Raw genomic sequence first — 16,648 nt, 5'->3', positions numbered from 1 at the left:
GTGCAAGTGTGTCCCAGTACTCTCATATCTGGGATGCGTCAGGAAAGGCATCCGGTGTAAAACCTGTGCCAAATCCAATGTGTGTGAAGCAGACCCTGCAAATGAGCGGGACTAATGCTAGGAAATTATAATTAGCATATTTTGAAGAGAAAAAAAAAAAAAGCCTCACAATCTTACTACTAAATACCTATAAGTATTGAGGTTTTCCGCCATTTTTCTCACTGACACGGCCCAACATATAAAGACCGGGGCTTAAAGCAAATCCCAGACTTCCCACTGGTATTTACGACTTTGTGCATAAATACAATCTTTCCGACATGACTTGAACACACGTCCCGTCACATGCGTTATATTGGCTATGCTATAGTGGCTTCTAACGTGCCTCATCCAATCTGATTTCAGAGTTGGAACTATTTGTTTAATAATGAAGTGTGACTTTACTGGAGTGTTAATTTGCAGAGCTCGTGCTAACATACCCATGTTGTTATGATCAGATAATTTTCTTAAGCTTCCTATGAAAAAAAATGCTTGCTGTTTTCTCATTTTTGTTGTGTTTATTTTGTTACTGAGAGGAAAGTGCGCATCACATATTTACATATTCATCTAAACGTTGCTCTCAGCAGTATGGGCGGCGTCAGATGTTCGATAACAGTATAACGCTGCTCATGTATTTCGAACTTCGTTTTACCCCCAAAACGAAGTGTGAAAAAGAACTTTGCCGTAAGTATATCGGGGCCTTTATCCGCCACTTCCTGCAGCACCTCAAGAGTCCTGGTGCAGATGGAAACACACTCTCAAACCCTCCAGAGAGAGGCACCAACTAGAACATCTCCGATGCCTGGCAGCCACCACGCCATCTCAAAGGGTGTAAATAGCTCTCTCCCTTTATGTGACAGACACCAATTACGGTACATAAAACACCTCAAAGGCATGCAAGACGTAGGCCAAGATTTCAAACACAGGCCTGGTGCTGCAGGCTGTTTAAGAGGTTGGAGGTGAAACTCACATTGCACGGTCAGGTAAGCTGAAGCAGAGGGGGATATGCCCAGGCTGTTACTAGGGCTGCAGGTATATTTCCCAGCATCCTCTGGCTTCACTCTGTAGATAATGAGGGTTCCATCAATAAAGATGCGCACACGGAGCTTCAGATCACTGAAGGGAAGAGAAGAGAGATGATCTGTTTGAAAAATATTATTAAATGCATTTGTACACAGAGAAGAACTGAGGCTGACATGATCCCATTATTATGCAAGCCTGTTTCTGCCTTAGAGTACATAATACAGAAGGTGATTGGGAGAAAGTTTAAAATAAACGTTATACTTTTTGTGAAAAATACAAGCCACAATTGTTAGATAAAATCAAAGTTACAAGAATTAAAGCTGCAATTGTGAGATTTATGAATTATGATAAAAATCCGCAATCTCACAGTTCCCATAATTTCAACTACATTATGTAATTGCAACTTTTTATTTCTTACAAATGTGTCTGTTTCTCATAAATGTAATTTTATATCTCATAATTGTGATTTTCACATAATTGTGCTTTTTTATCTCAAAATTGTGACTTTCTCATAACTGTGACTTTATATCTCACAATATAAAGTCACAATTAAGAGACAGATATAAAATAACCTTTTTATTTTTTACTTTAAGGCAGAAACAGTATTTCATCCATTATAACATTATAACTGATGGCAACTAACTGGCATTCAGCTGAATTTTAGCTTCTTAACCTAAACTAGCTTTGGTTGAAGTTAACTTTATATTAATTTTTTTCTTTAACAAAGATTTTTTCCACACACAAAAGTACTGCTTCGGACCCCTGTTAAAGACCCTCGCTTTATAGATGTGCATGCCTTCAGAATGTTAGGCATGTTACTCCTTGAGGTTGATTTTACAAATATCAGTGTCCACAGGTTTTTAAACAGAGTGGTATGTTGAATATTCCCATGAACATCCGTCCGCTCCTCACACAATTCTGGCCTGTTTCCACATAGAGGAACAGACTACAGCCCTGCGGAGAGAGAGGGTCAATACGGCCACGCTTGGGGGAGTCAGAACAGCTCCTGGCTTGGCTTCAGATGATCAGCATGTTTTTTTAGGCATGTGATGACACAAGCACAGTGTCACAAGATGTTCCCATCCCGGCATAAAAACCTGCTGTGTGCGCCTCCGCGTCACTGCGCTAGAATTTGCCTTAATGCAGCTGTAGAGGGCTTGAGATTCAGGGATTCTGGGTCTAAAAATATATGTGGCTCTAATCTAAAACCTTAAGAATGTGGCAGACACACACACACACAACAGTTTCTGTATTCAAGACTCTGAGGCTTGGCACAGAAGTGAACTCGATCATAACTTTACTTCTTGAAGTAGACGTTGTCTTCCTCCCAGAACCAAGTGTAGGTCAGGTTGCCAGGATACGCCTCTGCTTGGCACGTAAATTGGGCATTCTGGGATATGTTAACAGTGATGTTCTCAGGTGGTGACACAATGTATGGAGGACCTGGTGGAGGCAAACAGTGACAGGGGTTATAGACAGACAAACAGAGAAAAAACAAAACCATTTATTGGTTATACCAAAACCATTTTCTATTTTTTAGACTAATGTGAGCTGAAAGTAAAGTTGCAATTCTGAGTGATGCAATTATGAAAAAGAAAATTGAGATATAGGTAAAGATACACTTGTGAGCTATAAAATTGCAATTATGATAAACAAAATTTCAGTCTCAGTTGCAGTATGAGAAATAGACAATTATAAGATACAAAAAGGTGCAATTACAAAATATAGTTGTAATTATGACAATCAAACAGAAGACTTAAAAAAAATAGGATGTTAAAGGCATAACCAAGTAAAAGACAAGCCAAGCCATGAAACAAAACTGTTACACATGAATCTTATTTTATTCTTCTTTACACTCTTTATAACACTTCTTTAAAATGCTGGGTTAAAAACAACCCAAGTTGGGTTGATAATGGACAAACCCAGCGGACTGGGTTAAATGTTTGCCCAACCGGCTAGGTAGTTATATTTAACTCAACTATTGTTTAAAATGAACAAAATATTTCCAAAATATGTTGGAAATTAACATTTATTAATGTTTAATATAAGTTTACTGAATAATAATGAAACAACAACAAAAAAAATGTATTAAATTGCTTATTAATAAATGTTCACCTTTTGATTATTATTGTTGCCTCTAGTAATTATGTGTCTGATTTTTAATTTCCAACCTATTTTGGGCTCATTTTAAGCAGCCATATAGTAGTTTTTAAACAATAGTTGGGTTCAATAAAATCGCTCAACACTTTGGGCAAACATTTAACCCAACTGCTGGGTTTGTCCATTTGCAACCCAACTTTGGTTCACTGTAAACCCTAATGCTCAAAATACTTAATTGGTTTGAGTAGGACAAACTTAAATTAAACAAATTAGTTCAATTAAATTAACTGCTATGAGTATTTAGAACTTTCTTTTTCTTTTGTGTTCACAGCACTAACATATTTCAAGTAAACTGAACTGTTTCATTGTCTTGAGTTGTATGAACTCATTTCTTTTAATTTAGACTAACTTAAGTAAACTGGACTGGATTTCTATTTCCCAGCATGCTTTGCCAATGGCACTCGAAAGGGAGAGTAAATGCTAAAATTAAGCGTTATATAATGTTTTTTTGTGCAAGATTAATGGTAAGGGAGATTTAGTAGTGATTAATGTTTTGTTATGGTAATTTAGAAGAGTTTCGTTAATGTGGGTCTTTGGAGTTACCATCATGATGACAAGTAGCGCATGTGGCTTGGTATGAGAGCAGACAAATTATATGTTTTATGTTGCTGTACCCATTCAGTAAGTGTTATTCCATGCTATTGTTAACATGTTTGCAAATTAACAAGTTGGCATTTTTTTGTATTTTCTTAGGGTTTACAGTGAAGTGATTTGCAAGAACTCAAAATAAAAAACTTAATTAACTAAATATTTTATGTTAATTGCAAAGGGACATTGCAAACATGAATGAGTACTATACACTCAAAACTTGATAGTTCTGCTTACTTAAAATTGGGAACATGCAACTGATTACCTCAAATTTTTTGAGTTAGCCCAACTTATTCAGGTTTACAGTGTTGTTTTTAACCCAGCATTTTACTAGTGTAGAATTATATTCCTTATTCACGAAGATACTGAAGAAATAAGTTGTCTAAATAAGAGTAAACTCACAGCTAACATGCTATTTGAGTGCACATTCAAAACAAAACTAGCTTTTGACCGCTAACTTACTTTTCCGTAGCGTATTTTCTCCAAACACATTCCGTGTTTGTTTATATACACCAAGAGACCGGAATTATTGTCTGTGTTAATCGACTGCATGCCACAGATGTGGTATTCCTTCCAATTATCCTAATTCTCCTCCGTGTTTATCTTTGTATATAAACCTGTCTAATAAAGACAGCAAGGATACTACTGTCAGACCTTCCACAGAGAATATTACCCTTCCCACATGAGGCTGTCACTGAAATTGCCAATAGACTCTTAATTAGACGTGTGGGTAGGCAGGAATACTGTCGTGACACTCGGACCGCTGTGAGATTTGTGGGTGCTCTGCAGAAAGATACAGCGTGAACATTACTTTTAGCACAAACAAACCTATGACTAGCTGTGAAATATCTTCTAATTTTAATGTGTAGACTATGCTCAGCTTCCTGGATGTTTCCTTAATGTGCAGTAAATGACACTGCATCTAAGGGGATTATTGACAGTAGCGCAGCTTTGCTTATTAATAAAATTGCGAAAGGCATCACTTGAAAGCGTCTAAAAATATCCCCGGTGTTGCTCATACTCGTGTTATTGAAGCAGGTTTTAACTAGAGTGCCTCTCCAGAGGCTTCATGAGAATATTGCTTTTTGTAAAAACAATATTGCTAGTTTACTAAACAAAACAGCCCATGGCCAAGGCAATTTTGGCTCGGCACAGTTCATATGTGTCTCCATCTGACTCACTGGTGCTCAGATGAGAGCAGACGATTCTCTTCTAAATCACTCCAACTAAAGCTCTAAATTCCAGGTAGGGCAGACAATATAGATATATATCTCTCAAATATGTCACATGATCAGATATTATATTTTGTTTCAATGTCTATGTACTTTCTTATGGGTGCATTTCCCGTACAACAATGTAACTCGCTGATTAACCACCATATGATGCATCGTTGGAGAAACTAGCCAACAAGTCATGACTGTTTCCTGAAATTAATTTAAAGGTGCCCTAGAACTATGTAATATAAGTCTAAGGTGTCCCCTGAATGTGTCTGTTAAGTTTCAGCTCAAAATACCCCATAGATTTTTTTTAATTCATTTTTTTAACTGCCTATTTTGGGGCATCATTAACTATGCACCAATATATAGGTTGCGGCCCCTTTAATTCTCGTGCTCCCCCTCCCCCGGAGCTCGCGCTTGCCTTGAACAGCATAAACACAGTTTACACAGCTAATATAACCCTCAAAATGGATCTTTACAAGATGTTCGTCATGCATTTCGAAACCACATTTAACAGTACATTAGCAACATGCTAACGAAACATTTAGAAAGACAATTCACAAATATCACTAAAAATATCATGTTATCATGGATCATGTCAGTTATTATTGCTACATCTGCCATTTTTTGCTATTGTTCTTGCTTGCTTACCTAGTCTGATGATTCAGCTGTGCACAGATCTAGACATAAATACTGGCTGCCCTTGTGTAATGGCTTGATCATGGGCTGGGATAATATTGGGGGCATACATATTAAAGGTCCCGTTTTTCATGGTTTTTTGAAGCTTTGATTGTGTTTATAGTGTGCAATATAACATGTGTTCATGTTTCGCGTGTAAAAAAAACACAGTATTTTTCACATAATTTACTTATCTGTATACCGCTGTTTCCACTGTCATAAAAACGGGCTGATGACTTCCTTGTTCTATGAAGTCCCTCCTTCAGAAATACGTAACGAGTTCTGATTGTGCCAGCGGTTCCTGTGTTGTGATTCGACAGCAGCTTAGTGCTCCTTGCCCGGAAAGGTCACGCCTCTTACCATAACGTGGAGATGCACGCACTCAGTGTTATTGTAAACATGTCTTTAATTTTACCCTATCAATTTGAGCCAGAATCAGACCCGGTGATTGGACTGCGGGATGAAAATAACAGCGTTTCGACGACATGGCGACAAACACACTCTACAAACGCAACTCTTGTGTATTCCTGTGGGCGGAGGTTAGTCAAAAAACTGTTTTAGTGACGTCATTAAAGAAGGAAGTAGAGGGATGTAGTTCAAACTGGCCGTTCGATGTAGGCGACTTCTGTTAAATAAAATATCTCGCTTGGCATTGAACTTTGAGCTTTAAAATTTTACAGATTTTATTTATACTCTAACAACAACATTACACACTAACTAAAGTTTGAAACATGGGATCACGAAGAACGGGACCTTTAATGATCCCGACTGTTACGTAACAGTCGGTGTTATGTTGAGATTCGCCTGTTCTTCAGAGGTCTATTAAACAAATGAGATTTATATAAGAAGGAGGAAACAATGGAGTTTGAAACTCAGTGTATGTCTTTTCCATGTACTGAACTCTTCTTATTCAACTATGCCAAGGTAAATTCAATATTTAATTCTAGGGCACTTTTAATAAAAAATGCCTCACAATGACAATTACAACATTCAAGGAAATAAATGAAATTATTATTTTTCTGATTATTCTCATTACAGCATCTCACAGTAACAGATCACAAAATAAGTCTAATGTTTAATGCCCTTTAAGAAACTTAATGTCCAAACAAAAAAATAAAAAGTTTAAGTTATTTATTTAATATGTTTAGCACAATATTATTAAAAGCTGGTTAAAAATCATGATATCAATCATGATTATTTTATTTTATTGAGCAACTTCATTCTTTATATATCTCTCCAACAGTGTAGCATTAGCCGTTAGCCACGGAGCACAGCCTCAAATTCATTCAGAATCAAATGTAAACAATATAACAGTATACAATACTCACATAATCCGACACATGCATGCCGCATGCATGACGAACACTTTGTAAAGATCCATTTGAGGGTTATATTAGCTGTGTAAACTTTGTTTAGGCACAGTTTAAGGCAAGCGCGAGCTCCGTGGGCGGAGAGCACGAGATTTAAAGGGGCCGCACAGCATAAATCGGCTCATAGTTAATGATGCCCCAAAATAGGCAGTTAAAAAAATTAATTAAAAAAATGTGGTATTTTGAGCTGAAACTTCACAGACACATTCAGGGGACACCTTAGACTTGTAAAAAAACGTTCGATGGCACCTTTAAGAATTTGCCTATTTAAATCCAAACAGCGACTTTTTTTTTGTGGGGCCGGACAGTGTATATGAAATTACATAGACATCACACATTTTTGGGAAATTATTTTGGGCTCATTAGAAACAAAAGTTTGAAAACAGTGCATTTATATAATATAATATAATATAATATAATATAATATAATATAATATAATATAATATAATATTCCTTATATATCAGCCAGCCCTTAGCAGGTAGGGAGTGGATGAGAAGCTCCACATATCCTGTTCATGTCCTGGTGCTCTGTGATCACACGTGTCCTCTAAATTCTCCATTTCCCAGTGAAGGCTGTGTGTTAGCGTGCTGCTCTGTATTCACAACCATGCTCCACTGCCATAAATCTGACTGCAGTGAAAGCCACAAAGCCAGTGACAGGCAGCTTGCTCGTGTTTGCTGTCATACTGTACACGGTCGACGGATAATAAACTGAACCACTTCATCATTCTATACTAACGCTAAGACCATATGGGGGGAGACTGTGGTACCAGGACCAGGTGCTGATTCAAAACGAACAATGATTATTCTGTTTGCATGAAACTCACGCTCACACACTTATCAAACAAATCCCTTCATGTCCATCAAGAAGGAGACAAGATCTTTTTCCAGGAGACATTTGATCCATTGCTTAAATGGACTGGCTTGCAGATGATGGAAATTTTTATCCCATTAAATCTTTATACTGTATAATAATTTGTTTCCAACAGCCAGACCAAAAGGTAAAGAAGCCCACATAAGAAAAATATTATGCTTTGGTAAATAATAATTGTGAGATAAACTGGAGAAATTATGACAAACTAAGTAATAAATGAGACAAAAAGTCAGAATTATGAGATGCTAAGTCATAATTATAAAGATAAAAAGTCTGAAGATAAAGGTAATTATATAATTGGGAGATAAAAAGTCAGTTTTAACAAATGTTGAAATTGAGCTAAAAAGTCATAATTATGACAAAAAGTTTATTTTTTAACTTTGTCAACTTTGTTGTTTTATGTAAATTAGCGATTTGATTCTATATTGATTACTTTGGATATATATCAGGCACAGTACATGGCAAATTTTCTCACATAGTTATGTTAGTTCATGTTACATAATTACATAATTGTGTTTCTACTCTAATTTGTTTTTTGAAATATAAACATTTAAATGTCATCTGTCATAAAATTGGTCAGATTTATTCAAACATACAATAAATATTGAAGAACAGTAAAATATATAATGAATTTGTAATGTAGTGCTTAGTATATTTAGCAAAATGCTCCTCTTCAGAGTTCATTTAGCTGACTAATGAGTCTGTGGTCACTGAATGGCTTTTCTGAGGTAATTGTAACATGACATGACATTGTTTACATGATGTTTTATTGACGTCTTTCTGTGGTTGAAACACTGATTGAGTAATTACATGAGACATAAGTTGTACTGTATCTTTCAACATACCTTCTGATGTTCATTAATGTTTATTTTGTGCTGTAACAAGTAGTAAAGCGGTAGAGATGATCCGTTCACGTGAGCTCCGCTTGATCTGAGGCGGCGACAGCGATCTGTCATACCACATTAAAGAGCGCCAAAAGCGATGTTTATTGTTTGTGTAGCGGCAGCCAGTACCCGCTAAGGGGCTAAGTAGCGGGAATACATCCATGGTGCGTTTCGATGCAAAAGGTTTTTAATTACAATGTAGAAATGAACAGCAACATGTTGAATGAAGACGGTAAGATAGAAAACAAAATAAACCAAATAAAATTAAATAAACAAACAAAAATGAAATGGTCAACAGAAAGTGAGCGTCCCAGCTACTCACCCCCTTCCTCCATGATATCCACATGCAAACTAACAGGTAATATGCACCTATACAAAATGACGTAACAAACTGGAAGTGACAATTTCAAAATAAAAGACATCAAACCGTATCTGGCACCTACAGTTTGAATGTCATAATAAAATGGACATAATTTTAAATCTAAGATCTTTGTTTTATATCAAAAGTAACAGGACAAAGCTTATTACGATTTATTGGATGTGAGGCGTGCTACAAAGTTCTGTTCATTCATCAATTGTGTAGATTAAACGATCGATTCTAGGGATTTAAAGGTCCCGTTCTTCGCGATCCCATGTTTCAAACTTTAATTAGTGTGTAATGTTGTTGTTAGAGTATAAATAAAATCTGTAAAATTTTAAAGCTCAAAGTTCAATGCCAAGCGAGATATTTTATTTAACAGAAGTCGCCTACATCGAACGGCCAGTTTGAACTACATCCCTCTACTTCCTTCTTTAATGACGTCACTAAAAAAGTTTTTTGACTAACCTCCGCCCACAGGAATACACAAGAGTTGCGTTTGTAGAGTGTGTTTGTCGCCATGTCGTCGAAACGCTGTTATTTTCATCCCGCAGTCCAATCACCGGGTCTGATTCTGGCTCAAATTGATAGGGTAAAATTAAAGACATGTTTACAATAACACTGAGTGCGTGCATCTCCACGTTATGGTAAGAGGCGTGACCTTTCCGGGCAAGATGCGCTAAACTGCTGTCAAATCACAACACAGGAACCGCTGGCACAATCAGAACTCGTTACGTATTTCTGAAGGAGGGACTTCATAGAACAAGGAAGTCATCAGCCCGTTTTTATGACTGTGGAAACAGCGGTATACAGGTAAGTAAATTATGTGAAAAATACTGTGTTTTTTTACACGCGAAACATGAACACATGTTATATTGCACACTATAAACACAATCAAAGCTTCAAAAAACCACGAAAAATGGGACCTTTAAGAATCGATACCAGTTCATAAAAATAGAGAATAGATTAAAATGGAGAAATCAATATTTTTTAGTCATATGGTTTACCAAAACATAATTTTGGAAGTTGGTCCACAGAATGAGGTGCTGCTGTTCCTGCCAGGCTACTGATGATTTGCTGGTTCCCCAAATTAACCCTTGTGCAACCTTATGGACATTTTTGTCCATTTCAGTTTTGTTTTTTGTTATAAGTGTGCCTTTGTTAATGCCAACTACATGAATTTTGGCTCAGGTGTTTATTTTTATTGGAATTTTTATTGGAATTTTAATATTTTTACCCTCATTTCTCAAGGACAAAAATGTCCACATTGAAACCCATTAAAACTGCAATTTTTTAACCCAGGGCCATTTGACTATAAAATGATACAATATTTGCAAATAGGCATTCATTCTATCGGCAAGGCTTCAAATTTTACATTTTTACCATTTTTTAATAGACCATATTTTCAAATTTGGCATATAAAAGAAATACATGGACATTTTTGTCCATTATGGACCTAAGTGTAACTTTTTTTTTTGAACGCACATGGGTTAAAAAAAATAAATAAATAAATAAAAATTTCACCCTAAAGTTGCTCTCATAGCTTAGAAGACTTCTTTACTGTGTTTTATTAACTCAGTCTCAGATGTTTCTCCTAAAGGAGAACTAAAAAATAGAAAGAAATTAGACTTTACAGTTAACGTATAGAGCTATTAAATGAATGCTGATCACATAGCTCAGATAATCTGGGCAGAAATGTCAGAAATGTTTGCATGGATAATGAAATTTCAGATTTTTAATTACATACTTTTGTATCTGGTGGACACAGAGCACAGTTTGAGACAATGTTGATCTTCTCTGAAGAGGAGACAGAGAGTCTTTTTCTCCTTTTATTCTCATTACATTCTAGATACCTGTTTACATGGTATTCAGATGCGTTTTGGTCGACGCATTGTTGTTTTTGTTCTGACAGCCGCAAGACCATGGCAAACGCAGTGAGTGCATGTTAGAAATCAGGAATGGTCAAAGAACATAGCGCTTCGTACGTTTTTCGTCTTCAAACCAAAGTTGGGTCTTCAGCAAACGTCTTGCTAGCACGGAGTAGGCAGAGAGAAGGCGGTCTTTTGCGGCTGTTCAAACGGTCGAAAGTGGATAAACTCAAAACATTTAGACCCTGTTTAAACCTGTATTTAGCGTCGTCCACTTGTGATCCGATCGACCAAAATGCATCTTAATACCAGGTGTAAACAGGGCCTAGGAGAAATATCTGAGATATTAAAGAGATCTCCACTGTGATTTTCCTTTCTTATTGACCACCAGCTAGACCAGCACAAGCCCGGCACAAACAGCTGATCTTTCCAATAAAGAAGTAAGGAATATCAGAGGTTATGATAGAGATATATAAGATCCTCATGTGAACTACAGGCGAATAAATAAACAAGCCACTCTGAAGGTGAGGGAGCTTGTATACAAGGCACGAGTGGTAACCGTAAACCTACAGTATATCAACTCCATCACTCTGAGCAGGGCTGTAAACAGCTTATACTGGAAGGCTCCATTAGGAGCTGAGTGACGGGAAGTGATCTATGCAGATGGAGCGGACTGAACGTATTGACTGCAGCAGATGTGCTTAGAGTGACGAGACGTAAAGGCCAGACTTTGACAACACTGATGTGTCCATACGCGGATTCACTGAAAGAGACTAATTAACCAGGGAGCACCGAGGGATTTGCATCTTTGCAGCTAGTATTGACGGGACGGGATGAGCAAAGTTGCAAGTAAAAGGGCAAACATTAACCGTGAAGGACGTTTGCTGGATTTTCCTGACTATCAGTACCGGAAATTTCCTTTTTGTGTATTAGATGTGCCTGTTTATTGTATATGTATCTAATTGCTGGAGAAGGAAAATCAATGGATGTGTGTTGCAACAGATATTGCAGACCTCACCTTGCACTAGCAGGCGGGTTGTGTGTAGCGCCTCCCCCTGGTCGCTGTGGGCACGGCAGCTGTAGGCCCCCCGGTCCTCCCGCGTGATGGCCTGCACTGTCAGACTGCCGTCACTCACCTACAGAAAGAGTACAAGCACAAAACATGGGTCAGAAACACAAAATGTTTAAAATAGTTAAAAGTCTGGTAATTAGATGATTTTGCATGTCTCTATACCAGGAGTTTTCAAACTGTGGTCCAAGGACCCCCATGGTGACACAAGGAGCCAGTAAGGCATCCACAAAAAAATTTAGCAAAATACATTTTATTAGGCTGTCAAAGTAAACATATTAAGATATTAATGAAATATGTTCAATGCACTATTCATTCAATTATCAATTCTGAATGCACATTTGAATTCATACACTTTCAATATTCTACTTTATTAAGGCAGCACTACTTTATCAAGTGCTTTATGAAAGTGTTTTCAATCAACACTAAAAAGTATAGCTATAAAATTGTTCGTAACACTTTGCAATAAGGTTTCACTGGTTAACATTAGTTAACTACTATAATTAACATGATCTAAAAATGAACAATACTTCTACTGCATTTATTAATCTTAATGTTAATTTCAACATCAGTCCTACAGTTATTAAAATCAAGAGTTGTAGTTGTTAACATTAGTTAATGCACTGTGAACTAACATGAACAAACAATTCAATTCAATTCAATTCAATTCAATTCAATTCACATTTATTTGTATAGCGCTTTTCACGATACATATCATTTCAAAGCAACTTTACAGAGAATGCAGGTCAACATTACAATTTAAAGAATGCAGTTAGCTAATAATGTAATAATTTAGGTAATGAATTTACAATCACTGTTAGCAGTTTAACTGAAGGTAGAAGCAATGAGCTCCTGGAAAAATGAATTACATATTAACAATAATTAGGATATATAGAACAACGAACAACTGTATTTTTATTAACTAACATTAAAAAAGATACTGTAAAAAATATATTGCTCATTGATGGTTCATGCTAATTAATACATTAACTAATGTTAACAAATTAGACCTATTTTAAAGTGTGACCAAATTGTTAAAAATTGTTTAAAAATAATTAAATAATATAATAAATAAAATAAATACGATAAATAAAATAAAATAATAAATACTATTTTCAAATTTATATTGAATAAACATTTTTTAAACATTTAACAATTAACATTTTGTGCTTTCTAAAGACATTTTTTAACAATAAAAAAATGAAATAAACATGACATTTATTATGCATTTATTTCGGCATATATTTATTTATTTATACTAAAAAGTGTTAAAACTTAAAATGTATAAAATAGTTTCAACTGATATTTTTTACATTTAAATTAAAACCTGACTATTTAAACCTAATTGGAGGCCTTATTGTAGATGTTGCGCTTTCAAAATCATATTTCAAACAACATTGAAATGTAAAAAGAGATTATGCATTGTTTTGTTTGTTCGCTTTGTAAAAAACCAATCAAAATATATCAGTTTTCGCATCCGAGCCTTGAAAGTGCAGTTGCCTCTTCCCGAACAGCACACGGGTGACGTGAATTATTGCGTAGGTTCCTGACAGGGCGTTTTAGAAGAGGAGTGGGTCGAGTCTTATTCCCTGCACGTCAATTGCTTTAGCTAGAGGAGACTGGCCTTATTGTTCCTCCCACACAATATCCCAAGGTGTGTCAAGTCCTGCTGGACGGTTGACACAATCCTCCCGGCCTGTTCCATCACCATCCTGTCGCTGACAGACACATCACACTGATGACCCAGACGAGAGGAGGTAATAAACTCTCTCAAACACAGAGAGATGTGTGCAGAGAGATCTAATTTAAACACACACTGCTGTGGAGGAGGGCAGGGTGAGAAACAAGCTCTGTGCATCGAGACGAGACATCTGTGCCTCTTGCTCTTTAGTGTGTGTATTCCTTCATCACATTCTTCCATTTCTCTAACTTCTAGCCATGGAAGCCGGGAAAAGAATGGAGGACCACCGGCCTCCTCACCACTGTTCTTAAAGGTGAGGTCACGACACACTTCTTTTGAGTAAATGTCTGGGACTGTGGCTGGTTAGCAGTGGGAACGGCTTTTAAAAGTAAGAGCCAAGAAGCTGAAGCAGAGTGCTTTCTCCTCACAGAAGAAATAATTAAATATAGATTTGATACAATCTAATTGCAGCCGAAACAAGATTAATCACAGCATATGGGGCAATTTACTAAATGTGACGTGGAATTGCTTGGGCTGCTGCCAGCATTTACATTCACTGACATAAAAGTCAAGTGGGATTGTTTGCGAGGAGGTTTCGGGATTAAGCGTACAGCTCTTTTCTCAGAGCTAACTTCAATTTTCTGAGCTTTTTGTAGGTCCAAATACTGTTGTTTTATCATGTTGGACAACATATCTTATAGTTTGATTTTGATTTAATAACATCTGACAATTTTTTTAGCTATTCTAATAATTATTTTTTCATTCAAATAAAAATTACATAAAAAAAAAGTGGCTGGTGCTATATTAAAATAAATGCCTCTTTGTTTGATATTTTGTTTTATAATGCAAAGAAGAATTTATAATAATTTTATTTAATAATTACATATAATTTTATTATGATATTTATATGTATGTTATATAATGCAAAATACACAATTAATAATCATTTAAATATCACAATTAGTTTAATATTAATAAACAATAATCAATTAATCATTTTTTGTTTTGTGTGAATGTTTTGCTGCTATAATAAATGCCACTCAATTTGATATTTTGTTTTATATTTCAAAGACATGCTAATTAATACATACTAATAATTTTAATAACATTTTAAGTAAAATAATCATAAATAATAAATGATTATATGTAACAAAACGTTATGTTAAATCAGAATTTGTTTGAAAAGTTAGCTTATTAAAATAACAGATTATATACTTTATCATGTCTTTAGCAGTATTTAAAATATTATTTGTTATATTACATGCATTATATATATATATATATATATATATATATATATATATATATATATATATATATATATAAATACATAATACAAATAATATTTTAAATAATTCATACTGCTAAATACATGATAAAGTCTTTAAAAGTAATGTAATAATGAATAATAATTTAGTTAATAATTACATTTAACTAATTAATAAATATATAAAAAATATTTTGAATGTTTTTGTTTGCAGCTATAATAAATACCGCAGTGTTTGATATTTAGTTATATAATGCAAAGACATGCTAAAATGTCCAAACGTGAGAGTTCACGCCTCACCCACCAAACAGCTTATAAGACATCATAAACGTGACCTTTTGGGAATACGCTCCACTGCCGTGGAGCGAAGCCACGGGGTTGGAGAGTAACCTTGCTAAGAGCGGTCATGAAAGAAAAACAGCAGCCAGCCATCACTTCCTGTTCATCAGTCGGCAGTGAGTAAGAGTGGCAGGCAGAATACGGCAAATGGCATTCAAACACACCTCATGTAAATGCTAGCTGTGACCAAAATCACGCTGGGAAATGCGGAACAAGACGAACACAGCTAACAAAGGCGGTGCAGGTGGCTATAGTCTGGAACAGATGAAAGTGAACATTCAGATGTAAGACAGAAGCAGCTACACTGTCTCTCTTGTCTTTTATTTGTCTGTTTCCTCAGGGATATCTCCTCTGATGTGCTGAGAGGCAATGCCTACTGGAGCCAGACTGACTGCCTGTTCTGTCAAATCCTGCACCGCCTCCTCCCTCGCAGCCTCCATGCAGTGTAAGTTGGAAACACGCTTGTCAGTTTTTCTCCGTTCCCACTGCAGGCGTGTGCTCTTCAACTGTCAGACCCTCGACGTGGGCCCCGGCTAACAGAGCGTTTTCTTACAAATAGCTTGTGATGATTCACGCTTCCATTTCCAAAAAAAATTAGACAGTACAATTCACTGCAGATCAAATTCATGGCTAGACTAAATTCATACTGGCTATATTTGGAGACTTGTTAAATCATTGTCAATTTTCTACTTTATCAAGACAGCAGCTAACCAAAATGAAATGCTACATCATCTGAAACTGTTCACATAATATAATATAATATAATATAATATAATATAATATAATATAATATAATATAATATAATATAATATAATATAATATAATATAATATAATATAATATAATATAATATAATATAATATAATATAATATAATATAATATAATATAATATAATATAATATAATGATTTAGCACAAATTTATATAAACTTTAACAATATAATATTTCTGTCATAACTTCTTCAAGTTAAACCAAACTTTTGTTTTGACGTTTTAGTTTCAGTGTGTATTTGACGGTAGTTTTTCTCAAATGAAATGGTGAAAAGCTTGTGAAGTGACTGTGAAGTGACTGAAAACACAGTGAGCATCACATGTGTGTGAGTTTGTGTATCAGACAAAACCACGGCATTCATTCATACACAGAAACGCGCAGTAATCACTTATTAGCGACATGCACTGACTGAGACTAATCCATATTGAGTAAAAATGTCCAGAGCTTATCATCATTATTGACG

General features: G+C 35.6%; 1 protein-coding gene across 9 annotated transcripts in view; it reads right to left on the bottom strand.

Annotated features, from left to right (window-relative positions):
• The window catches only part of igsf9ba (immunoglobulin superfamily, member 9Ba), an 83,044-nt gene that overhangs the window by 17,952 nt on the left and 48,444 nt on the right, over positions 1 to 16,648 (bottom strand). For all 9 annotated transcript variants that reach the window (XR_007180415.1, XR_007180416.1, XM_048160990.1 and 6 more), the window contains exons 5-7: positions 12,076 to 12,193; positions 2,361 to 2,502; positions 1,007 to 1,152 (exon numbers count right to left, since the gene is read on the bottom strand). Coding sequence is in view for 7 of the 9 variants with exons in the window: in XM_048160990.1 (XP_048016947.1) it covers positions 1,007 to 1,152; positions 2,361 to 2,502; positions 12,076 to 12,193 (406 nt within the window). In the remaining 2 variants the exon portion in view is untranslated. The remainder of the gene's footprint in view (positions 1 to 1,006; positions 1,153 to 2,360; positions 2,503 to 12,075; positions 12,194 to 16,648) is intronic.

Source organism: Megalobrama amblycephala, linkage group LG16 (assembly GCF_018812025.1).
Source record: "Megalobrama amblycephala isolate DHTTF-2021 linkage group LG16, ASM1881202v1, whole genome shotgun sequence".
NCBI classification, from domain to species: Eukaryota; Metazoa; Chordata; class Actinopteri; order Cypriniformes; family Xenocyprididae; genus Megalobrama; species Megalobrama amblycephala.
Note: the sequence above shows the minus strand (reverse complement) of the source record. Positions and strands in the feature narration are given on the sequence as shown.